The 25,652-nt window shown below is 46.0% G+C and overlaps 1 protein-coding gene across 8 annotated transcripts in view; it reads left to right on the top strand.

Annotated features, from left to right (window-relative positions):
* LOC139374883 (protocadherin Fat 1-like) overlaps positions 1 to 22,049 on the top strand; it is a 104,484-nt gene extending 82,435 nt beyond the window's left edge. For 3 of the 8 annotated variants that reach the window (XM_071116075.1, XM_071116072.1, XM_071116073.1), the window contains 16 exons: positions 675 to 889; positions 2,042 to 2,179; positions 2,594 to 2,737; positions 3,276 to 3,473; positions 10,424 to 11,023; positions 11,505 to 11,727; positions 11,871 to 12,005; positions 12,220 to 12,377; positions 13,547 to 14,027; positions 14,306 to 14,459; positions 15,014 to 15,124; positions 15,261 to 15,904; positions 16,450 to 16,584; positions 18,158 to 18,217; positions 18,871 to 18,906; positions 19,597 to 22,049. In XM_071116075.1, coding sequence (XP_070972176.1) covers positions 675 to 889; positions 2,042 to 2,179; positions 2,594 to 2,737; positions 3,276 to 3,473; positions 10,424 to 11,023; positions 11,505 to 11,727; positions 11,871 to 12,005; positions 12,220 to 12,377; positions 13,547 to 14,027; positions 14,306 to 14,459; positions 15,014 to 15,124; positions 15,261 to 15,904; positions 16,450 to 16,584; positions 18,158 to 18,217; positions 18,871 to 18,906; positions 19,597 to 20,285 — 4,121 coding nt within the window. In that variant the 3' untranslated portion in view covers positions 20,286 to 22,049. Of the gene's footprint in view, positions 1 to 674; positions 890 to 2,041; positions 2,180 to 2,593; positions 2,738 to 3,275; positions 3,474 to 10,423; positions 11,024 to 11,504; positions 11,728 to 11,870; positions 12,006 to 12,219; positions 12,378 to 13,546; positions 14,028 to 14,305; positions 14,460 to 15,013; positions 15,125 to 15,260; positions 15,905 to 16,449; positions 16,585 to 16,992; positions 17,939 to 18,157; positions 18,218 to 18,870; positions 18,907 to 19,596 lie in introns of those variants that run through there. The other 5 variants (XM_071116078.1, XM_071116076.1, XR_011627742.1 and 2 more) reach the window with 4 other exon arrangements.
* The last annotated feature ends 3,603 nt before the right edge of the window (positions 22,050 to 25,652 follow it).

Here is a 25,652-nt window from a genome sequence, read left to right as displayed (position 1 = left end):
CTCTCTGTCTGTCTGTATCTCTCTCTCTGTCTGTATCTCTCTCTCTCTCTCTCTCTCTCTCTCTCTGTATCTCTGTCTCTCTCTCTCTGTATCTCTGTCTCTCTCTCTCTCTCTCTCTCTCTCTCTCTCTGTCTGTATCTCTCGCTCTGTCTGTATCTCTCTCGCTCTCTCTCTGTCTGTATATCTCTCTCTCTCTCTCTCTCTCTCTCTCTCTCTCTCTCTCTCTGTCTGTATCTCTCTCTCTGTCTGTATCTCTCTCTCTGTCTGTATCTCTCTCTCTGTCTGTATCTCTCTGCCCCTCTTGTCTCCACCTCTTCTCTTCCTTTATATGTCTCGCCAGGGGACACATAAAGGAAGTGTATGTGTGTATGTATGTGTGGCAGGTTTAGCTTGTTTTTGTAATGAGTCTTGTTCTGGATGCAGCCCTGCAGAGTGGTTACTAGCTGTTTTGAACCCTAACCCTAACCACACTGCTAACCCTAATGCCTGACCTTAAATTAGCCAATTTCGACTTTGCAGCTGGCCTATCTAAGGGGCGATCACTCAGTAAACGTCAACCTGCGTTTCAAAGGGGACGTAGCAGATGACATTTCTGTTGTGTACATTGGGACAGTGGAGGAACCTTCTAATCCATCCGTCCTATCCTCCCTCTCCCTCTTTCGTCTCCCCTCCAGGTGACATCTTCGTCATCGAGTCGCTGGACTTCGAGGCGTCCCAGGAGTACTACCTGACGGTGGAGGCCACGGACGGGGGCACGCCGCCGCTCAGCGACATGGCCACGGTCAACATCAACCTGACGGACGTCAACGACAACAGCCCCGCCTTCGGCCAGGCCACCTACGCCGCCGTGGTGGCCGAAGACGCCGAACCCGGCAAGACAGTGGTGGCGGTGAGTTGAGCGATGAGTGACCGTTCTGATCTAGAAAACTAGAACAAAGAAGCATATAAAATCGCTAAAGGAATATATTAGAGTTTGTTTGCGTTGTGTTGGAACATGTTTTTGTTTTGCGGGGATTCCCCTACCATTGTATAGGCAGTGTCATTTTTCTTCTGTTTCCCTCCCGCTCATAAAATACCACCGCACGCACACCTCATCCCATTATTTCACCCTTTTCTTAACTAGTCTTTCAGTCAGCACCCTCTCTCTCTGTCACGTATCAGTTGCTGTGCTAGATCACCTTCTGGTGGTGCAGAGTTAAACGAGGACCTCCCTCCGCTCTTCATGCTCAGCCTACTGTAACACACACACACAAATGAATTAAAGACAGGTGACTCACGTCCCTTTCTCACCCTCTCCCCTTCCCCCTTTTCTATTTGTTTTATTTTGACCTTTATTTAACTAGGCAAGTCAGTTAAGAACAAATTCTTATTTTCAATGACAGCCTAGGAACAGTGGGTTAACTGCCTGTTCAGGGGCAGAATGACAGATTTGTACCTTGTCAGCTCAGGGATTTGAACTTGCAACCTTTCAGTTTACAAGTCCAACGCTCTAACCACTAGGCTACCCTGCCGCCCCGATATACATTTTCTAACACCTCTTCCCTTGGCCCCTCACCCCTCCTCTCCCTCTTTCTTCCCCTGTGTCCATTTGTCAACTGTGTCTAATCAACCCGAATATAAATGATTCGTCGTTAACTTCTTACGGCTGAAATCCCGTTAACGGGATTGATTTGACAACAGCCAGTGAAAGTGCAGGGCACCAAATTCAAAATAACAGAAATCTCATCATTTAAATTCCTCAAACATACAAATATTTTACACCATTTTAAAGACCTTATTCATCCAAGCTACTCAATACTGCCCCCCAGCCATAAGAAGTTAAACAGGATTGTTATGCTTGCCCGTCTCACTCACGTGTGAATCCTGTCCGTCCCCTGATCTCCCCTAGGATCCGTTTCAATACTGGCCAGGTGTGTGTGAATATATGTGTCCCACGGTCTCGTGTCGGAGCAGGTGTGTGTGTAAGCCTACATCTGTGTGTGTGTGTCGTCCTCGGCGGCTGGTCGTTACTCTTCCTCTCTCCTGTTGTCCCGGGTCGTAGGTGATGGCGGAGGATGCAGACGGGCCAGCCTATAACCACGTGCGTTACTCCATCGTGGCGGGGAACCAGGGCAGTCCCTTCACCATTGACCCAATCAGAGGAGAGGTCAAAGTGGCACGCCAGCTAGACAGAGAGACGGTATGGTGAAACATTCAAACGTTATAATGGATGGGCATTGATGTAAATTCCTTCAAATGCATATCTGTGAAATGTCTTTGAAGTTCGTGTGTGTGTGTGTGTGTGTGTGTGTGTGTGTGTGTGTGTGTGTGTGTGTGTGTGTGTGTGTGTGTGTGTCAATATATGCATTTGTGTGTGTGTGTGGGGATATCTAATTCTGTCTTCGGTGACACCTTAATTGCACTGTAGACTGCAATCAAACTGAAACGCTGAGCCAGTTTACCAGTCAGCTTTGCATAATCGCTTACAAAAGCAGTAGAGAGTGAGAGGTATTAATTCTCTGTCTTCCTCTCTCCTCCTCTCTCCCTCCTCTCTTTCTATCTCCATTTCTTTCCCGCCACCCCACCCACCCCTCTTCCCTCCCTTCCCCATCAGACATCGGGGTACACCCTGACGGTGCTGGCGTCAGACAACGGCGTTCCGGCCCGCTCCAGCAGCGCCACGGTCAACGTCGACGTGTCCGACGTCAACGACAACCCGCCCCTCTTCTCCACTGCCAACTACAGCCTCATCATCCAGGTGAGGAGGAAGGGAGGGGTGGATGGAAGGAGAGAGTGGGAGGGGAGGAGGGTGGGGAAGGTGGGAAAGAGAGGCCAACGGGGAGAGAAGAGTTGGGGAGAGGAGAGGATAGAGAAGAAGGGAGGGATGAGGGGTTGGAAGTGAAGAAAGAAGTGGTGAGATGACTGAAGGTGTAAGGATTCGAAAGATGATACAAAAAAATGCATCTTTCCTCCCTTTTTACTATCAGGAAGGGAGGGAGAGATTGGGCAAATAGGGATGCACCGTCACTGTCTTTACTTTTGAGGAGCCGACAGTGAAAACCAGAAACGTAATTTCGGAGAAACTCTGAAATCTGATATAGGGATTTGGTGTCTGTGCACAAACGCACACATATATACGCACACTGAAAAAAATGGCTTAGCCTTCGAGGAAGAGAAAGATTGATTCACAAGATTGATTCCCACATCAAATCCCCTCTCCTGCTCTCTCACACAGCAGTCGTTACTGCCCACAGTATCCCTGAATACTAAGTCTAAACCACTTCCCTTTCTCGCAGGAGAATCGTCCAATGGGGACCAGCGTTGTCCAGCTCATGGTGACCGACCGGGACGCCACGCACAATGGGCCGCCGTTCGCCTTCGCCATCGTCGACGGCAATGAGGGGGGTGTGTTCGAGGTGAACCAACAGGGGGTGCTGCTGGTGGTGGAAGAGCTGAAGAGGAAGACCAAGGAGAACTACCTGCTGCATGTCCAGGTACTATAGGAGCATATATGGAGAGTTGGTTGGTCACTCTCTCTCCTTCTATTACTGTATTTCCTTCACTTTTGTTTTCTTTCTCTCTTTCTCTTTCTGTGTCTCTCTCTCTCTCTCTCTCTCTGTATCTCTCTTTCTCTTTGTATCTCTCTCTCTCTGTATCTCTCTCTGTATCTCTCTTTCTCTTTCTCTATCTCTCTTTCTCTGTTTCTCTCTCTTTCTGTATCTATCCCTCTCTGTATCTATCTGTATCTCTCACTGTATCTCTCTTTCTCTTTCTGTCTCTCTCTCTGTATCTCTTTTTCTCTTTGTAACTCTCTGTATCTCTTTCTCTTTGTATCTCTCTCTCTCTCTCTTTCTCTGTATCTCTCTCTGTCTCTCTGTCTCTCTCTCTGTATCTCTCTCTCTATATATCTCTCTCTCTCTCTCTCTCTCTCTCTCTCTGTATCTCTCTTTCTCTTTCTGGCTCTCTGTATCTCTCTTTCTCTTTGTATCTCTCTCTGTATCTCTCTTTCTCTGTATCTCTCTCTGTATCTCTCTTTCTCTTTCTGTATCTCTCTTTCTCTGTATCTCTCTCTCTTTCTGTATCTCTCCCTCTCTGTATCTCTCTGTATCTCTCTCTCTTTCTGTATCTCTCTATCTCTCTGTATCTCTTTCTCTTTGTAACTCTCTCTCTGTATCTCTCTTTCTCTTTCTGTATCTATCCCTCTCTGTATCTATCTGTATCTCTCACTGTATCTCTCTCTCTTTCTGTCTCTCTCTCTGTATCTCTTTTTCTCTTTGTAACTCTCTGTATCTCTCTATCTCTTTCTATGTATCTCTCTCTGTCTCTATGTCTCTCTCTCTGTATCTCTCTCTCTTTCTGTATCTCTCTCTCTATCTCTCTGTATCTATCTCTCTGTATCTCTCACTCTCTCTGTATCTCTTTCTCTTTGTAACTCTCTCTTTGTATCTCTCTCTCTGTATCTCTCTATGTCTCTCTCTCTATCTCTCTCTCTGTATCTCTCTCTGTCTCTCTCTCTGTATCTCTGTATATCTCTGTCTCTCTCTCTCTCTCTTTATCTATCTCTTTCTCTTTCTGTGTGTGTCTCTCTGTATCTCTCTCTCTGTATCTCCCTCTCTGTATCTCTTTCTCTCTCTATCTCTCTTTCTCTTTCTGTATCTCTCTCTCTCTTTCTGTATCTCTTTCTGTATCTCTCTCTTTATCTATCTCTCTTTCTCTTTCTGTATCTCTCCTTCTCTTTCTGTGTCTCTGTATCTGTATCTCTCCCTCTGTATCTCTCCCTCTCTCTCTGTATCTCTCTCTGTATCTCTCTGTGTGTCTCTCTGTCTCTATCTCTCTGTCTCTCTCTCTCTGTATCTCCCTCTCTGTATCTCTTTCTCTCTCTATCTCTCTTTCTGTATCTCTCTCTCTTTCTCTTTCTGTATCTTTCTCTTTCTGTATCTCTTTCTGTATCTCTCTCTCTCTGTGTCTCTGTATCTGTATCTCTCCCTCTGTATCTCTCCCTCTGTGTCTGTATCTCTCTCTGTATCTCTCCCTCTGTGTCTGTGTCTGTATCTCTCTTTCTCTTTATCTCTCTCTCTCGCTCTCTATGTACAGTGTCTTGCGAAAGTATTCGGCCCCCTTGAACTTTGCGACCTTTTGCCACATTTCAGGCTTCAAACATAAAGATATAAAACTGTATTTTTTTGTGAAGAATCAACAACAAGTGGGACACAATCATGAAGTGGAACGACATTTATTGGATATTTCAAACTTTTTTAACAAATCAAAAACTGAAAAATTGGGCGTGCAAAATGATTCAGCCCCTTTACTTTCAGTGCAGCAAACTCTCTCCAGAAGTTCAGTGAGGATCTCTGAATGATCCAATGTTGACCTAAATGACTAATGAGGATAAATACAATCCACCTGTGTGTAATCAAGTCTCCGTATAAATGCACCTACACTGTGATAGTCTCAGAGGTCCGTCAAAAGCGCAGAGAGCATCATGAAGAACAAGGAACACACCAGGCAGGTCCGAGATACTGTTGTGAAGAAGTTTAAAGCCGGATTTGGATACAAAAATATTTCCCAAGCTTTAAACATCCCAAGGAGCACTGTGCAAGCGATAATATTGAAATGGAAGGAGTATCAGACCACTGCAAATCTACCAAGACCTGGCCGTCCCTCTAAACTTTCAGCTCATACAAGGAGAAGACTGATCAGAGATGCAGCCAAGAGGCCCATGATCACTCTGGATGAACTGCAGAGATCTACAGCTGAGGTGGGAGACTCTGTCCATAGGACAACAATCAGTCGTATATTGCACAAATCTGGCCTTTATGGAAGAGTGGCAAGAAGAAAGCCATTTCTTAAAGATATCCATAAAAAGTGTAGTTTAAAGTTTGCCACAAGCCACCTGGGAGACACACCAAACATGTGAAAGAAGGTGCTCTGGTCAGATGAAACCAAAATTGAACTTTTTGGCAACAATGCAAAACGTTATGTTTGGCGTAAAAGCAACACAGCTGAACACACCATCCCCACTGTCAAACATGGTGGTGGCAGCATCATGGTTTGGGCCTGCTTTTCTTCAGCAGGGACAGGGAAGATGGTTAAAATTGATGGGAAGATGGATGGAGCCAAATACAGGACCATTCTGGAAGAAAACCTGATGGAGTCTACAAAAGACCTGAGACTGGGACGGAGATTTGTCTTCCAACAAGACAATGATCCAAAACATAAAGCAAAATCTACAATGGAATGGTTCAAAAATAAACATATCCAGGTGTTAGAATGGCCAAGTCAAAGTCCAGACCTGAATCCAATCGAGAATCTGTGGAAAGAACTGAAAACTGCTGTTCACAAATGCTCTCCATCCAACCTCACTGAGCTCGAGCTGTTTTGCAAGGAGGAATGGGAAAAAAATTCAGTCTCTCGATGTGCAAAACTGATAGACATACCCCAAGCGACTTACAGCTGTAATCGCAGCAAAAGGTGGCGCTACAAAGTATTAACTTAAGGGGGCTGAATAATTTTGCACGCCCAATTTTTCAGTTTTTGATTTGTTAAAAAAGTTTGAAATATCCAATAAATGTCGTTCCACTTCATGATTGTGTCCCACTTGTTGTTGATTCTTCACAAAAAAATACAGTTTTATATCTTTATGTTTGAAGCCTGAAATGTGGCAAAAGGTCGCAAAGTTCAAGGGGGCCGAATACTTTCGCAAGGCACTGTATCTCTTTTTCTCTTTATCTCTCTCTGTATCTCCCTCTCTTTCTCTTTCTGTATCTCTTTCTCTTTCTGTATCTCTTTCTCTTTCTGTATCTCTTTCTCTTTCTGTATCTCTTTCTCTTTCTGTATCTCTCTTTCTCTTTCTGTATCTCTCTTTCTCTTTCTCTTTGTATCTCTCTCTTTCTCGTTGTGTCTCTCTCTTTCTCGTTGTGTCTCTCTCTCTCTTTGTGTGTCTCTCTCTCTGTATCTCTCTTTCTCTTTGTAACTGCCTCTTTCTGTGTCTCTCTCTATCTCTCTTTAACTTTCTCTCTCTCTCTCCACCCCCTCTACTCCCCCATCATACTTATACCTATGCTTACCTCTCTCTCCCTTCTCTCTCTTTCTGTGGAAAATAGCCTGCTCTGCCGCTGCCCACTGTGATGAACCTCTCTTAGAAACATCAAAATGATAACAAGATCTGTAGCGTCAAATCTAAATAATCACCATGTATAAATAAAAAGAAAATCCTGCTGCCCTCTCTCACACCGAGTGAATCAGAGTGCAAGGCGAAACATCTCACATGAGAGGCATAGTGGTGAGCGCCGCAGCCAGCTCGCGTGTTGCCAGTCGGTGAACTACTGTCCTCGCTCTCTCTCTCTCCTCGGAGAAAAGGAGTAGGCGGATGAGAAAGAAGTGCGATTTCTCGACTCAGACTAACGTTCTGAATGTTGCAGATAGAAATATATTGAGCAGAGCCGAGATGGTTTCCCTCTTCTCTCTGACCGACAATTCCATCTGTTCTACACTGTGTATTTCTCTCTTAACGTTTGGTAATCCTCCCCGAACTCTCCAGAGGCTGCTCCCAGGCAGACTAAATCACTTTTTTGCCCGCTTTGAGGACAATACAGTGCCACTGACACGGCCTACAACGAAAACATGCGGTCTCTCCTTCACTGCAGCCGAGGTGAGTAAGACATTTAAACGTGTTAACCCTCGCAAGGCTGCAGGCCCAGACGGCATCCCCAGCCGCGCCCTCAGAGCATGCGCAGACCAGCTGGCCGGTGTGTTTACGGACATATTCAATCAATCCCTATACCAGTCTGCTGTTCCCACATGCTTCAAGAGGGCCACCATTGTTCCTGTTCCCAAGAAAGCTAAGGTAACTGAGCTAAACGACTACCGCCCCGTAGCACTCACATCCGTCATCATGAAGTGCTTTGAGAGACTAGTCAAGGACCATATCACCTCCACCCTAGACCCACTCCAATTTGCTTACCGCCCAAATAGGTCCACAGACGATGCAATCTCAACCACACTGCACACTGCCCTAACCCATCTGGACAAGAGGAATACCTATGTGAGAATGCTGTTCATCGACTACAGCTCGGCATTCAACACCATAGTACCCTCCAAGCTCGTCATCAAGCTCGAGACCCTGGGTCTCGACCCCGCCCTGTGCAACTGGGTACTGGACTTCCTGACGGGCCGCCCCCAGGTGGTGAGGGTAGGCAACAACATCTCCTCCCCGCTGATCCTCAACACTGGGGCCCCACAAGGGTGCGTTCTGAGCCCTCTCCTGTACTCCCTGTTCACCCACGACTGCGTGGCCACGCACGCCTCCAACTCAATCATCAAGTTTGCGGACGACACAACAGTGGTAGGCTTGATTACCAACAACGACGAGACGGCCTACAGGGAGGAGGTGAGGGCCCTCGGAGTGTGGTGTCAGGAAAATAACCTCACACTCAACGTCAACAAAACTAAGGAGATGATTGTGGACTTCAGGAAACAGCAGAGGGAACACCCCCCTATCCACATCGATGGAACAGTAGTGGAGAGGGTAGCAAGTTTTAAGTTCCTCGGCAAACACATCACAGACAAACTGAATTGGTCCACTCACACAGACAGCATCGTGAAGAAGGCGCAGCAGCGCCTCTTCAACCTCAGGAGGCTGAAGAAATTCGGCTTGTCACCAAAAGCACTCACAAACTTCTACAGATGCACAATCGAGAGCATCCTGGCGGGCTGTATCACCGCCTGGTATGGCAACTGCACCGCCCTCAACCGTAAGGCTCTCCAGAGGGTAGTGAGGTCTGCACAACGCATCACCGGGGGCAAACTACCTGCCCTCCAGGACACCTACACCACCCGATGTCACAGGAAGGCCATAAAGATCATCAAGGACATCAACCACCCGAGCCACTGCCTGTTCACCCCGCTATCATCCAGAAGGCGAGGTCAGTACAGGTGCATCAAAGCTGGGACCGAGAGACTGAAAAACAGCTTCTATCTCAAGGCCATCAGACTGTTAAACAGCCACCACTAACACTGAGTGGCTGCTGCCAACACACTGACACAACTCCAGCCACTTTAATAATGGGAATTGATGGGAAATGATGTAAATATATCACTAGCCACTTTAAACAATGCTACCTTATATAATGTTACTTACCCTACATTATTCATCTCATATGCATACGTATATACTGTACTCTATATCATCGACTGTATCCTTATGTAATACATGTATCACTAGCCACTTTAAACTATGCCACTTTGTTTACATACTCATCTCATTTGTACATACTGTACTCGATACCATCTACTGTATCTTGCCTATGCTGCTCTGTACCATCACTCATTCATATATCCTTATGTACATATTCTTTATCCCCTTACACTGTGTACAAGACAGTAGTTTTGGAATTGTTAGTTAGATTACTTGTTATTACTGCATTGTCGGAACTAGAAGCACAAGCATTTCGCTACACTTGCATTAACATCTGCTAACCATGTGTATGTGACAAATAAAATTTGATTTGATTTGATTTGTAGCGTCTCTGGCTGTGTAAATGCCTTCCAAACGCAGGTGGACGTTTTCATTTTGTCTGAGCACGTAGGCCCTTAGTCTTTCTGCAGGTGGTCCATTTTGACTTGTGTATTGATGAGTGGGGAAGGTTCAGCATTAGGAGAATGGAAGAGCATAAGCTCCCTCTACAGTGGGGAAGTGGAGCTGCATACAGCAAAATGAATGGCAAAGATGGAGTACTTCCAACACGTGTCTTGTTTGTTTTTCTGCTGTACCCTGTATGTCATTTGGTTAGCCTTCTGAGCGCTCTTGGACGATAAGTGATTTGGCGATACTAGAGTATAATAAACAAGCAAACTAACACGCAACTGACGCAGTGATAGTCTATCATAGGTCGAGCACAGTTATGTTATTACCCGTGTAGGGATGATATGGGGGATCGCCGACATGGTGGCAGTTATTTGGGCTCATATGTTATCAGAAATAGTAATTTTTGTTAACTTGTTGAATGAAAGCAGTAAAATAAGTGAATTGTGTCGAAGTTTTGGAGACATTTTATAACTAGGCCTAGTATGAGTTTTTGATAATTAATATGAAAGCTTTAGTTGGGTCACCGCTCTCTCTCTCTCTCTCTCTCTCTCTCTCTCTCTCTCTCTCTCTCTCTCTCTCTCTCTCTCTCTCTCTCTCTCGCAACAGACACAACGTGTGACTTATCCCTCTCTCCTCTCTCTCTCTCTCTCTCTCTCTCTATCTCTCTCGCAACAGACACAACGTGTGACTTATCCCTCTCTCCTCTATCTCTCGATCTATTTCTCTCTATCTCTCTCGCAGCAGACACAACGTGTGACTTATCCCTCTCTCCTCTCTCTCTATCTCTCTATCTATTTCTCTCTATCTCTCTCGCAACAGACACAACGTGAGACTTATCCCTCTCTCCTCTCCCTCTAGGTGGCTGACAACGGCAAGCCCCAGCTCCTCTCCACGGCCTACATCAGCATCCGGGTCATCGACGAGAGTGTCTACCCGCCCGCCGTCTTTCCGCTGGACATCTACATCTCTGTCGCCGGCGAGGAGTACCCCGGCGGCGTGCTCGGCAAAATCCACGCCACCGACCAGGACATTTACGACACGCTAACTTACAGTCTCGCACCTCCATCATCCCCGGATAACGCCGAAGACGCTCTGTTCACCGTCTCCGCCGCGGACGGCAAAGTCATCGCCCGGCGCCCGCTCGACGTGGGCCACTACCCGCTCAACATCACCGTCACGGACGGGCGCTTTTCGGCGACGGCCGACGTGAACGTGCACGTGCGCCAAGTGACTCGGCAGGCGCTGGACAACTCCATCGCCGTGCGTTTCGCCGGCATCGCGCCCGAGGAGTTTGTCGGGGACTACTGGCGCACGTTCCAGCGGGCGTTGAGGAATGTAGCGGGGGTGAGACGCAGCGAGGCCCAGCTGGTTAGTCTGCAGCCCTCCGAGCAGGGGACAGGAGACCTGGATGTTCTACTGGTTCTGGAGAAGTCCGGGAGTCCCTACCAACCACAGGAGGTAAGAACCATGACCACGGCTCATAGTAGGAGTGCTGATCTCGGATCGGGTCCTCCCCCTGTCCATATCATCCTATCAATTGTGACTGATTCTAGATCAGCACTGACTTTGTTTACTAGCCATTGAGGTTATGATACCGATAATAATACCAATAGCATATGTAATAATTTAACGCAATATAATGCTTGTAATAATGGTGATAGGGATATTAACTTTAGCATAACACATAATATGGCACACTATGTATGAATACATTTTAAAATACTGGTCTGTCTTCCACTAACATAAAAGTATGAATAGAAGACGGGCAACCATAGAAATTGACCGAATGTATTTACAGTTGTGAAATAGAATCAAAACTCTAGGATTCACCATGAAGAATAGTCAAGTGCCGAATTCGCTGCAACATGTCACATGTCCGTTTAAGGACTTCCAGGTTGATCTTTCAGTCTTTTTAACGTCTTCACCGTTGCTCCTCCAGGCGGTCTTCCGCAAGCTCAACTCGTCTGCGGCGGTCATCGAGGAAATGACGGGCGTGCGCCTCGTGCGCGTGGTCAAGAAGCTGTGCGCCGGCCTGGACTGCCCGCTGCGCTTCTGCGACGAGGTCATCAGCCTGGACAGGACCGCCATGTCCACCTATAGCACGGCCCGTCTCAGCTTCGTCACGCCACGACACCAGCGCACGGCTACCTGTCAATGTGAAGGTACTGACAGGCACACACCGAGACGTACATGGACCTAAATACGTACATGCCCCCCCCACCACCACACACACACACACACCCCTCACCCCCTGACCCCATTCTGGCTTCATCATGCTCTTAATCCGTGTACGTTGTTGTTCCAGGTGGCAAATGCCCCACGGTGAACAAGCTATGTGATGCCAACCCCTGCCCAGAGGGCATGGAGTGTGTGGCAGACCGGAAGGAGGCCAAGTATAGCTGTGTGTGTCCAGATGGTGCCAAGCAGGGCAAGTGCTCCGGTAAGAGCAGACACACCTCTCATCCTATCTGACTCTCTCTCTCTCCCCCTCTCTGCATATCTCTCTCCCTCTCGCTCACTGATATGAAGCTGTCAAATGAGTGTATATGAACCTACTGTTTGTTTTGTCTCTGTATTCACTGTCTAGTTATCGGTCTCTCCCTCTTATTATCTCTCCCCCCCATACTTATCTTTACCCCCCCCCTCCTCCCCAGACGGTCAGTCCCTGACGTTCAGCGGGACGGGCTATGTCAAGTACCGTCTGATGGAGAATGAGAACAAGGAGGAGATGAAGCTGTCCCTCAGGCTGAGGACCTTCTCCAGCCACGCCACCGTCATGTACGCCAAGGGCACCGACTACAGCATCCTGGAGGTGGGTCAAAGGTCAAACACAGTTTGCGCGTGTCCATGTGAGAAGACGCCGGATTCTAGCTACTAGCCACAGACTACAAGAACATAAATCTCCTTCCCACACCATTTCAAGTCCACCGTAGTATTTTTCCCAGCTTGGGCATGAAATCACAGTAAACAAACCACTTTCTTGTCTGTGCTGTGGGTACTGTCCTATTTATTCTGAGTCTGCTGCTCCAGCTCCCAGTCCCATGCCCAATCTCCGTATTAGCCCATGTTATCCTGTGTAGGCAACGGCCTGATAATCGCTAGCTGCCAGGACCTCCCCTTGGGGGGGCCACCATGCTGTGTGCTGGTTGTCTTTTATGATCCTCACGTGAAAGGGCTCTGGGAATGCGGTGGTGGGACTGCATGTCGAACAACACACACAGCCGTGCTATTTTCAGGGAATGCTGAGAGGGAAGCGGAAAGCACTTTCTCACACATTCCTCACCGGTGTATGGTCTGGATGCCAGAGGATCAGCTATTCACTACATAGTGCACTACTTTTGAGCAGGGCCCATAGGGCTCTGGTCAAAAGTAGTGCACTATAGAAGAAATAGGGTGCCATTTGGGACACTAGTGCTCCAAGGGATTTAGCTTACTGGTTTGAATATTACATGATATCACAAGACAATGTGATACGGCAAGATACATTATATACACAAAAGTATGTGGGCAGCCCTTCAAATTAGTGGATTCGACTAATTTCAATCACACCCGTTGCTGGTGTATATGGTGTATAAAATCGAGCACACCGCCATGCAATCTCTAGACAAACATTGGCAGTAGAATGGCCTTACTGAAGAGCTCAGTGACTTTCAGCGTGGCACCGTCATAGGATGCCACCATCCCTACAGGTCAGTTCGTCAAATGTCTGCCCTGCTAGAACATTTATTTGTACTGCTCTGGTTACATTTGTAACCAGTTAAGAACATCCCTTAGCAGTGGTATATTGGCCATATACCACACCCCCGCCCGTTCCTTATTGGTTAATTATGGTAGCCCCGCCTTGGCAAGGTGACCGTTTTGCCATATTGCTGCTACTTATCCAGGCTGGTTAGAGCTACAGAAGTTCCTATGGTGGGTAGGGACTAGCGGTTCTATCTGGACGGGGCCTAACTCCTCTCTCTCCCTTTCTCCTTCCGTCAGATTGTGAATGGCCGCCTGCAGTACAAGTTTGACTGCGGCAGTGGCCCTGGAATCGTCTCTGTGCACAGCACCCAGGTCAACGACGGCGAATGGCACGCGGTCACCCTCGAGGTGGATGGCAACTACGCCAAGCTGGTCTTGGACCGCGTGCACGCCGCCTCGGGCACAGCGCCGGGTACTCTGCGCACACTCAACCTGGACAACAGCGTCTACTTCGGCGGGCATGTGCGCCAGCACCCCCCTTCCACAGCCGGGCGCCACGGTCGCAGTTTGCCCCTCACCAATGGGCTCCGAGGCTGCGTGGAAGCCATCGTGCTCAACGGCCAAGAGCTGCCGCTCAACACCAAGGCGCGTGGCGCCCACGCCGTGCTGGAGGACGCGGTGGACGTGGCACCCGGGTGCGTGCTGGCGCCCGCCACCGAGGGCTGCTCCAGCAACCCCTGTACCAACGGGGGCAGCTGCTCCTCACTGGCCAACGGAGGTACGAAGCTCCCGTTGTGGTTTTTGTCGCCTGGTGTCGTGTCTACTCGAGTTGCGTAGTTATGCTCCTCAACCTAGTCTGCTTATAATGCCCAACGTTTTGATTATTTGAAGATGATTACTGTGTCATCCGAATGTGCGTTTCTGAGCCCAAAGTTAAAGTATACAGCTGTAATCCTCAATCCTCAATCCAAACCTGTTTCCCCCACGGTCCTGTGAACACCAAATTACAATGGCATGTCCAACCTTTCTCTTGTGCTTTCTCTGCTGTTTCACCAGGTTACTTCTGTAAGTGCAAGGCTTCGTTCATGGGTACTCATTGTGAGATTGGCATCAGCCCATGTGCCTCCAACCCCTGCCTGTACGGGGGAACCTGCGTGCCACGCGGCGACGACCTCTACTGCCAGTGCAGAGGGCAGTACTCGGGACAACGGTATGAATCTGTCTATTTCGCATAGATATGATGCTTTTATGAACATAGTGTACTGCTTAAGGGTGAAAATGGAATTATAGATTTGGGAGCTCAGACAAGCCATTTTTCCTGACTTTTGCTGACAGATATAAGCATGGTATTACAAATGATGCCCTCTTACCAATTTCAATGTTTGGATGACATTTAAAAAATATATATATTCTGTTTTGGCATGTGTTGTATAAATATTTTGACAGAGGAAACAATCTCAGCTTATCTACGTTTTTGTTGTTGCTCCTAGCCAGGCCCTCAGTATTCTCCATCCATAACATCCGCTCAATCTGAAATGAAAATTGAGCCTGAGCCTCGTGTTGATAACAAAAAACGGAAGCATTGCACTGTAGGAAATGGCAATGAGCGTTTCCGCAGAGCTGGAATCGCATGCACGCGTCTCGATAATTCTCTGAGATACTCGGATGCCGCATTGGATCAGTGACTGTCAGGAAGTAATACGGTTATTTCGCATTACTCTTTGGTCTAGGCTGCTGTATTGTATACGTATCTTTTCGCTGCAGGTGCCAGGTGGGGCCGTACTGCACAGACAACCCCTGTAAAAACAGTGGGAAGTGCATTGACAGCCTGGATGGTCCTGTGTGTGAGTGTGAACAGGGATTCCAGGGTGACAGGTATGTGTGCACAAAGGGTGGCCGTCTTACTTCTCAAAGCCACCGTTTTTCCCGTAGTCCATTGGCCAAACAACTATCTTTTACTGTCAACATGTTGATGTCTCTTGATCCTCCCTGTCCTTTCGTTGCGGTGCAGGTGCCTCGGTGATGTGGACGAGTGCCTGAAGAACCCGTGCTCCAACGGCGGCCAATGCCAGAACACCTACGGCTCGTACACCTGCAACTGCTCCCTGGGCTACATCGGGCGGCTATGCGAACTCCGCTCCGAGGTCCGCAACGAGTTCATCTCCACCTCCTGGAACATCGGCCTTGAGGAAGTCATCGGTATTGTGGTCTTTGTGGCCGCCATTTTCCTCCTGGTCGTCCTCTTCGTGGTCATCCGCAAGAGGGCGTGCCGAAGAAAGTCCAAGTCTGACGACAACAAGCGCAGCCCGGGAGGCCTAGGAGCGCCGCACTCCTTCCTCCAGGGGCCCTACTTTGACGCAAAGCTCTGTAAGAACATTTACTCTGACATTCCGCCGCAGGTGCCTGTTCGGCCCAGCTCGTACACACCCAGCATCCCCAGCGATTCGCGCAACAACCTGGACCGCAACTCGTTCGAGGGCTCGGCCATCCCCGAGCACCCCGAGTTCAGCACGTTCAACCCGGACACGATGCACGGACACCGCAAGACGGTTGCCGTGTGCAGCGTGGCGCCCAATCTGCCTCCGCCGCCGCCCTCCAACTCGGTCTCCGACAGCGACTCCATCCAGAAGCCCAGCTGGGACTACGAGTACGACGGTAAAGCTCCTTTACTTCAGTCCATATCTTTATTGTTGATTCATATTTGTAGATTCCCTATTATACATTTTGATGGGCTCGTTGGTGGGAATTACCTTCACATCATTCACGGTGTGACCAATGGGGTTGGGCCGATTTTATATGATTAAATCGACTATCGTGATATTTGATATTGACGATAAGTCGGGAAATGCAAGAGTTATACTCTTTTTGTACTTTACAAATCAAAACTGTGAAGTTTTATCAGTTAGACTGAATGAATATGTCGAAATGAACATATAATTTTTTCACCATACTAAGATTGTCATTAAATAATGTGACAATAATATTATAAATATGGACATCAATTGTACAGTCTGGAATGATCTATCTAGACATTAAAGGGGCAGATATCTCTCAACCCTCGTGTCCAATACTAAAGCCAAAGTACAAAAACCACTCGAACTTGATCACAGTAGAAATGTAGCGAATCCCTGCGTGTCGTCCCTTCCCGGACATACTACTTCACCCACCTACATCTCTGTGTGTGTGCTTCTGTACTCCAGCTAAGGTAGTAGACTTGGATCACTGTTTGACCAAGAAGCCAGTGGAGGACAGTGTCTGTCACTACAACACCAGGGGCAGTATGTCTGAGGTCCAGTCCCTCAGCTCCTTCCAGTCCGAGTCCTGTGACGATAACGGTATGCATCTGAACAGAAATGGTCAACCTCTTTTCATTGATAAATGTCCTAATGTATTGACTAGATTGATTCATACCCGAAGTGAACCAAGTTTGGTCGTCTACAGACCCATATTTGTTCTTGTAGATCTAAATATGTTCTTTTACTTTGGTTGTATAATTCTGAATTCCCGAAGCAGTACATCAGACTCGTGCATGTTTGCAGTGGACAGCACAAGTGTGGATGCTTGTGGAAAACTCTTCTGGTTCTTGTTTGACTGCAGTTCTTTGTAGAGTGGCCCCTTGGCCGTAGGTGACTTGTGAACATGCTACATGCTAATCATCGCTCTTTGCATGCCGTGATTGGCTGCGGCGGTGGCTCTGTGGGGTCATGTGTTCTTCTCTCTCCCTTTTTGCTGCGGGGCTTCAGTTCCCATTTGGATCAAATCGGTCCACAGACCCAGAACACGGTTTTAACTAGGGGTCAGCTTGTAAGTCCTCAATCACCTCGGTACAGAAGGAAGCGATCAAAGAGAAAAGAAAAAAAACATTTTGCAAGATTCTCCAAGAATAAAAAGGCCTTTCTGTTGTCGGTCTCTTTTTTTTTTCTCGCCCTCTACTCAGCCCGAGCCGCAAAACAGGCGTGCTTGTACAGGCTTCCCCACCGAAGTGGCAAGAGGGGAAATTAGCATTAGCCAAGGAAGTTAGCAAATTAGCATCATAACATGATTTTAAGTTATTTTCTCTTATTTTACTTGTATGTCCCCTTTTCTTTTTTTTTGTCTCTCTTTTTGCATGTGTTTCTTTTCAAACAAAATCTAGCCACGGATGGATGTTTGAAGAAGACAGTGAGGAGAATTAAGCAAGGGTATAAAGTACATATGATGGTTCTTCTCCCATATCTGCCCTCATTTCACATTGGGTTGTAGGGAATGTGTTTGCCATCAATCACCACAACCTTCATCTGTACTTATCCTTATAACCTGACCGTGAAAACCTGCTGGATTTCTGATACATCGATCTAATGTATTTATCATAGATATCTTCACAGTATACCTATATAGAAAATATTTCAACTTTTTTGTGAAGTATTGTTTAGCTGTTTTTTTAGACTGTATTTGGACAAAAATATAGTCTTAGCTATTTTAGGGCTGGAAAGGCGTTTTTATCCTTGAGAATTTCTCTGATCCTTCCTTCCATACTATCAATGGCACCCCTAGCATCTCCGTATGTTGTTGCTGTGTGTTCTCTTGCACAAAGACCAAACTCCCCTCTCCACCGTGTCCCGTTCCACCTCTGTGTTGTGACCAACCATTGAAACCCAAACATCCAATGTAGACATCCTTCAACATCATGCAGTCAGTCTTACCCTCCCGTCTTCGTCCTACCCCTCCCCCCCACCAACCAAAAACTACATACGTTTCAGAGCAACACAAGGGGGGAAAATGTTTTTGTAGGGAAACGTTTCTCGAACGTCGGTTTGACGTTTCCCGACGCAAACGTGCTCTTCCATTTTTGTTTGGTTTCTTTTTCCAAATCATTTGTACTAATGTAAAAATATTCCTCATCTGCTCCTTTCCCTTACCTTTCACAAGCCTCCATAGTGACGGTTATCCACCTTGTCAACTCTGTTATTGACTCGGTGGAAGGAGAAGGTACTTTTTTACTACTATCACCTCAATACTCGTTAGTCGTCTGTGGTGTTTCTGTGTGGTTGCGTTCCGTAGTTTCCAGACCTGGGTTCAAATACTATTTGAAATCTTTCAAGTACTTTGAGTGTTTGCTTCCACCTGCCTGGAGTAGTAGCAGGTGGGCGGAGTTTGCACTTTAAAAACACATTTCTATTGGTTCCATTGCAACAGGCAAGCACAGTTTAAAATTATTTTGAATACTATTTTAACCCAGTTCTGGTAGTTTCATGCTCCGTCCTCAGTGTCAGGATGATGAGTTAGGCCTCGGAGATGCCATTTCCTTATCCAATGATATGCCTCATCTCATTGACATCCAAATTATTGTAATTTGAATCGCGCTGCTTAATTTGAGTCTCAAAATTGAAATGTCTCACACGATTGGCCAATTAACAGAGCAGCGAAAATGTCATTTGGAAGGGGCTAGGTTAATTTCCCTCGCCCCTCAATTGACCGTTTAAGAAAATGGCACTACTGTTGTTTGTATTGTAGGCGTGTATCTTTACTCAAGAGCAGTAGGTGTTTTTTTTCATGTTTCATTCTTGTTCTGGGCTTCTCTCTCTCTCTCGGGTTCTTAACTTGACTTGTTTTCCCTCTCTCCCGTCTCGCCGCGTCTAAAGAGTCTTTTTTGGCTCATGATCTCAAGAACCCAAGAGGTGACTGTTTTGTCATTTTTTTGCCTGAAGCCCAGTGGTGTTCCCCCCCCCCCTTACTGTCAACCAACAAAACAATCCTTTGCATGACGTAGATGCTGTGAGGAAATAAGACTGGAAATGTGTAAGCATTATTTGGTCGAAACAATATCATATCGATAGTTATAAACTAAACATGGAAACTAATTTTGTCACAGTACTTCAATTCAAATCCCTCACATAGACCCTAAAATGTGTTTTGTGTCCCCGCTTTCCCCCAGTAACTATAACAGTCCCACGTTGAATGAAGTTAGATTCCTTTGATGTCTAACACTAAAAAAAAATTGAGCCAATTCTAAAGCAAATGTTTGAAACGTTGCTTTGAAAGTCACTAATCGTATTCACCCCCATTTGGAAATGATCTCAGCATAAACCACTCCATAAAAGCAGTAAATGTAGTACAAGTGTCTGTTTCAAGTGTATTACATCTTAATCAGTATTTGTTTATACTAGCTGTGTGTTCGTGTGCATTTTAAACTGTTTTGGGATTTTTGTGTTTATTTTTTAACACATCCAACTGAATGTGTTGGTGTGTCATGAAAATTGCATGGTGTGGGTTTTTAACACTAACATGCTGCTGGTGTGTGGGTATGTGCTTTGAGGTGTAAGGTGGTGGGACCTGTGGTGTCTAATTCTTTGCATCCTGTCCAACAGGCTATCACTGGGACACCTCTGATTGGATGCCAAGTGTTCAACTTCCTGGAATCCAGGAGTTCCCGCAGTATGAGGTCGTGGAGTCCCCGGCCCCCCTGTACAGTGACCCAAACGCCATCGATACTGACTACTACCCCGGCGGCTACGACATCGAGAGCGACTTCCCTCTGCCGCTAGAGGACTTCCCTGCCCACGAAGACCTGCCCCTGCCACCGCTACCCGAGTATGGCGACCGCTACGCCACCCTGGAACCACCCCGGAGGGACCTGGCGCCTCCTGGCAGCCCAGGTTCGAGTTCGGCCTCGGGGGTGCGCCACCGCCCACCACTGCCCCAGCTCTATAGCCTTAACCAGTACCTACCGCACCACCACTACCCCAGCGACGCTGAGGGCAGCCTGGGCCGGGGCAGCTCCACGGCCGCCACCAACTCCACCCCGACGTCCACCATGGGCGGCGCCAGCAGCTACCGGGGTGGCTACCCCATGGGGTACGGACGGGGGGACTTTGAGGCGCCGGCGCTGGACAACATGTCCATGTCCCTGTACACATCCACGGCCTCCTGCTCGGACATGTCGGCGTGCTGCGAGGAGTCAGAGGTCATGATGAGCGACTATGAGAGCGGTGACGAGGGACACTTTGAGCAGCTGGCCATCCCCGCACTGGACTCCCAACAGCACACTGAAGTCTGACACTGGATCCAAACAAAAGTGCCTGAACCCCCACCCCTCCATCTCTCCCTTATGTTAACCCCCTCTACCCGTGTATGTACACACTACAACTACACACAACACAAAGAGACACTACACTGACACAGACACACTTATACATACAGTGCCTTGCAAAAGTATTCACGCCCCCCCTTGGCATTTTTTCCTATTTTGTTGCATTTCAACCTGAAATTTAAATTGATTTTTATTTGTATTTCATGTGATGGACATAAACAAAATTGGTGAAGTTAAATGAAAACAATTACTTGTTTAAAAAAAATACAAAAAAATGACAGCTGGAAAAGTGGTGCGTGCATATGTATTCACCCCCTAAATAAGATCTGGTGCAACCAATTACCTTCAGAAGTCACATAATTAATTAAATAAAGTCCACCTGTGTGAAAGGTGTCACATGATCTGTCACATGATCTCAGTGTTTATACACACCTGTTCTGAAAGGCCCCAGAGTCTACAACACCACTAAGCAATGGGAACCACCAAGCAAGCGGCACCATGAAGACCAAGGAGCTCTCCAAACAGGTCAGGGAATGGAGAAGTACAGATCAGGGTTGGGTTATAAAAAAATATCCAAAACCTTGAACATCCTATAGAGCACCATTTTAAAACCATTATTAAAAAATGGAAAGAATATGGCACCACAACAAACCTGCCAAGAGAGGGTTGCCCACCAAAACTCACGGAGCAGGCAAGGAGGGCATTAATCAGAGAGGCAACAAAGAGAACAAAGATAACCCTGAAGGAGCTGCAATCAAATGATACAAACCACCAACATCTATTTTAATTCCAGGTTGTAAGGCAACAAAATAAGAAAAATGCGAATACTTTCGCAAGACGCTGTACACACAGAGAGCAATGAATTTGTTCACCTAAACAGGAGTAATCGGGGCTGGTCTTACTCTGAAGGCTGCTTGGCTGGGCGGCAGTGACTTCAAGGAGATATCATTTAGCACTGGACCCCGTAGCCTCCTCTATCTACTCAGTCCAAATCCTGCAGTACTGGAAAAATACCCCTGTTTGAGTTGGCTGTGCCATTGCTTTAAGTAAATGTCAATTATGCACAAGAAATGTCTGACGGAAAAGTACATTGATGTACAACTACAAAGAAAAAAAGAAAACCATTGACACCATTAACAATTATGATAAATACAACTCAGAATTCAAGGTGATATCTGTATTTGTAGAGGTAAAACAGTGCAAACGGATTTTGATACAAATCCTCGTTCATTTTCAATGTAAATTTAAATGTACAGTTTTGATTTCAAGGTTTACTAGGTTTTGTAGATATTTCATGCTTTTGTTTCCCCCCCCCCCAAAAAAAAACACAAGTTAAATGGTGTGTTACATTATCAGCCTTACTGTTCCTTCATTCACAATAAGAAAAAACTTGTTTAACAAAAGAGAAGAGCTCTGCTTTTCCAGAACACAATGTATCCGTTGAAAGTTGATCGTCTCCTGCTCATTTCAGAAAGGGTCTTTCGATGAGCGACTGCATATTCTTGTGTTGTTCTATTTTTTATTTGTTTGTTTGTACATGGTGACTTTGGAACCTCTTTATTTTTCCACCACGAAAATGGGACCCAATATATTTATAGTGCAAAGTTATCCATAGACACTTGACTTTTTCAGATGTCTATGTGGGTGTGAGCAGTGCTATGGTCTTGTTAAGGTTTTTATTGAATACTGCCATTAGCTCACGCTTTCCTACTGGCAATAAATTATTCATAAAAAAAACATTTGGGTGCCTTGTGTCTTTTATTTGTTGCTGGTGTTTCAAGTATTTCATTGAATTCAATTCGATACAACTTTATTCATCCAACTTTATTTAGGGGGCAATTAAGTAAAGCAAGTCAGGGTAAACATCAACGTCAACTGTAGAAATATCATGTATGACGTAGCTGAAGTCGGAAGTTTACATACACTTAGGTTTGAGTCATTAAAACTCGTTTTTCAACCACTCTACACATTTCTTGTTAACAAACTATAGTTTTGGCAAGTCGGTTAGGACATCTACTTTGTGCATGACACAAGTCATTTTTCCAACAATTGTTTACAGACACTTATAATTCACTGTGTCACAATTCCAGTGGGTCTGAAGTTTACATACACTAAGTTGACTGTGCCTTTAAACAGCTTGGAAAATTCCAGAAAATGATATCATGGCTTTAGAAGCTTCTGATAGGCTAATTGACATAATTTGAGTCAATTGGAGGTGTACCTGTGAATGTATTTCAAGGCCTACCTTCAAACTCAGTGCCTCTTTGCTTGACATCATGGGAAAATCAAAAGAAATCAGCCAAGACCTCAGAAGACAAATTGTAGTCTGGTTCATCCTTGGGAGCAATTTCCAAACGCCTGAAGGTACCACGTTCATCTGTACAAACAATAGTATGCAAGTAGAAACACCATGGGACCACGCAGCCGTCATACCGCTCAGGAAGGAGACGTGTTCTGTCTCCTAGAGATGAACGTACTTTGGTGTGAAAAGTCCAAATCAATCCCAGAACAACAGCAAAGGACCTTGTGAAGAGGAAACAGGTACAAAAGTATCTATATCCACAGTAAAACGAGTCCTATATCGACATAACCTGAAAGGCCGCTCAGCAAGGAAGAATCCACTGCTCCAAAACCACCATAAAAAAGCCAGACTACGGTTTGCAACTGCACATGGGGACAAAGATTGTACTTTTTGGAGAAATATCCTTTGGTCTGATAAAACAAAAATAGAACTGTTTGGCCATAATGACCATCATTATGTTTGGAGGAAAAGGGGGAGGCTTGCAAGCTAAAGAACACCATCCCAACCGTGAAGCACGGGGGTGGCAGCATCATGTTGTGGGGGTGCTTTGCTGCAGGAGGGACTGGTGCACAAAATAGATGGCTTCATGATGGGTCTTCCAAATGGACAATGACCCCAAGCATACTTCCAAAGTTGTGGCAAAATGGCTTAAGGACAACAAAGTCCTTCTGCGGTTAGGTCGCTCCATCTAATTCGTACCTTCATACCAGCAATCAACACCCTCGTGTTTTCACAGCTCGAGGTCTCATTATGACTGTATTCCTTGGCTTTAATGTGCATGTATGTGTTAATTTTGAATCCTGCTTAATCCAGAAATGATATCACATTTTGATTTCAGATCTGTCTAATAAGGTCGATGTGTATCACAAAGGTATTTGGCTGATTTGTGCTGAACTGGAAGGTGATGTATAATAAAAATATGATCTATTCTCGTCAAATCTCTACAGACAACTCTAACAACGATCCTGTCTCAATTACGCTCAGTGCCACCTATTGTTCTGGAATGGTCTCGAGTGACATAATCAGGAAATTGTCTAGCCTGCATAGGTGTAGTCAGACAGCGTGTTAGGCCGATACAGTAACGCATATTCCCTGTTACCATGTTAACATCGAAACTGAGTCGCATTACATCTTGGTTACCAGCCACAAACGAGGTTTATTTATCAAAACTCACCATGTTTGAGTTATTGAGATCCCTCGTTAATCATGTTATTGCAGTTTAGCTTGAACTTGGCATCATGCTACATTGCTGCTTCAGGTCACGGACTTCCAACATTGGTCTTAACAGACTTAACTGTTTATTTCATATACAGATCATCTGGGGCATTCACACTCACCACATGCACCACTATATAAAAACAGTGAAACTACAACTCTAATAGGTATTACATTTAAGATCCAATTGAAATCCAAGTGTATTGTAAAAGTTGAATGCACATACTTCAACATGACTGCATACTGATAAATGTATTCTTGCAATGTTCAGTTATTCATCAACTTTAACATTACGAACACGTTAATCATAGATATAGCTTATTTAGTACAGTTTATTACTATTGCATTTTATTTAGAAAATTAGGTTTAGAATTATTCATGAAACAAGAGGTGCCAAATAAAAACCGGTGATTTTGTAATTAGACTCAAGATTCAAATTCAAGTTTCCTTGAAAAAATGACTTTATTGTCTGATTAAAAGTTGCATGTCAACGATGATTCAAAGGTCAAATACTTTTTTTATATAAAGATTTCCTTGAAAGACCCCAACATCATCATGGTATAAAAATGCTCTACATTTCATTGTGGGCTTTGGTTATTAGGGTTGACTATCCCAGGCCACCGTACGTGCTACTTCATTGTTGTTCAACAGCATGAATCGAGCCTGGGAACCTGGAGAAAGGGCCATGCTGAACTCATAAAAATAGACATCATATGCAGGTATCTCCTCTAAGGAAGTCTCTTTCGTAAAATACACTGCCCCACTGGTAGGTTTGCTACTCGTTGTCGTGGACGCTGTTCGCAGAGTAGCGCCTTACCCACAAGTAATTAAACACCTCCTTCCAGTCAGCGAAGGACGTCTTCAGAAACAGGCGAGCGCAGGCGTAGCCATTTTTTTAATGTAGAGCTGCAGGCTAGTGTCGTAGCCTTTCACAACAATGGGAATCAACCCGTCCACATCGTCAAATTCAGCACCACGCCAGACTTTCATGTCAGTCATGTCCCAGAGAGATTTTCCGTTTATGCAGCCTGACCTGAAGACCAGGGTTCAGGGCCACGGAAACGTCCGAGGTTCTGGATGTGTTGTTGCCGACAAGGGGACTCAGATAGTTTGGTCGGACTAACATCATCCTTGAAAAGCCCCACCGCCCTGTAACGGTCCATGATTTTAGGTTGCTCCAACTAACTTTCAGGTGGCCGTTCTCAGCTGGTTTGACTTGAAGTTTGATCAGGTACACAATCATCCTCTATCTTGATTTCCACCATCTGAAGCCTTTCGGAATCGGACCGACTTTGCGGAACGGACTTGAAATTCGGCTGTCGGGCACGTTTGATATCCTGATTGCATCAGAAATGCCTCCAAACCGGCCAATGTGTTGTTCCTCCCTCTGACCATCTGCAACATGTGAATGTCTCGTAAGAGGTCGAAGCCAATGCTATTTGTGTGATTTGGATCAAAGGACTTTGCTTAGTTGTCATTGAACGGATACACTTGAGTGACAAAGACCTCGTCCAACCTGAACTGATTTGACCCATTGGCCCGGACAACCCTAACAATCATCCTGTCCCTGTTTCTGTTCCCTGACTTCAGTGTGTTGTAGTAGCTTTGAGTGATATACTCAGGCAAGGTCCAAGAGTTAGCCTTACTGATATCCCCCACTGCGTAGTAAGCTTGCCTCTTTGGATCGGTCAGAGCTGGGAGGAAACTCGTTATTATTGAAGTAACCAAAGCAATAGTCACCTCTGGCTGGATCGAAATGGGTTTGGATGATGTCATGGTTGTTGTCGATCTCTGATTGGTCAACAGACCCCTAAAGC

The sequence above is a fragment of the Oncorhynchus clarkii genome, chromosome 19 (assembly GCF_045791955.1).
Source record: "Oncorhynchus clarkii lewisi isolate Uvic-CL-2024 chromosome 19, UVic_Ocla_1.0, whole genome shotgun sequence".
NCBI lineage: Eukaryota > Metazoa > Chordata > Actinopteri > Salmoniformes > Salmonidae > Oncorhynchus > Oncorhynchus clarkii.
The sequence above is the reverse complement of the archived record's forward strand: the minus strand, read 5'-3'. Positions and strand labels throughout refer to the sequence as shown.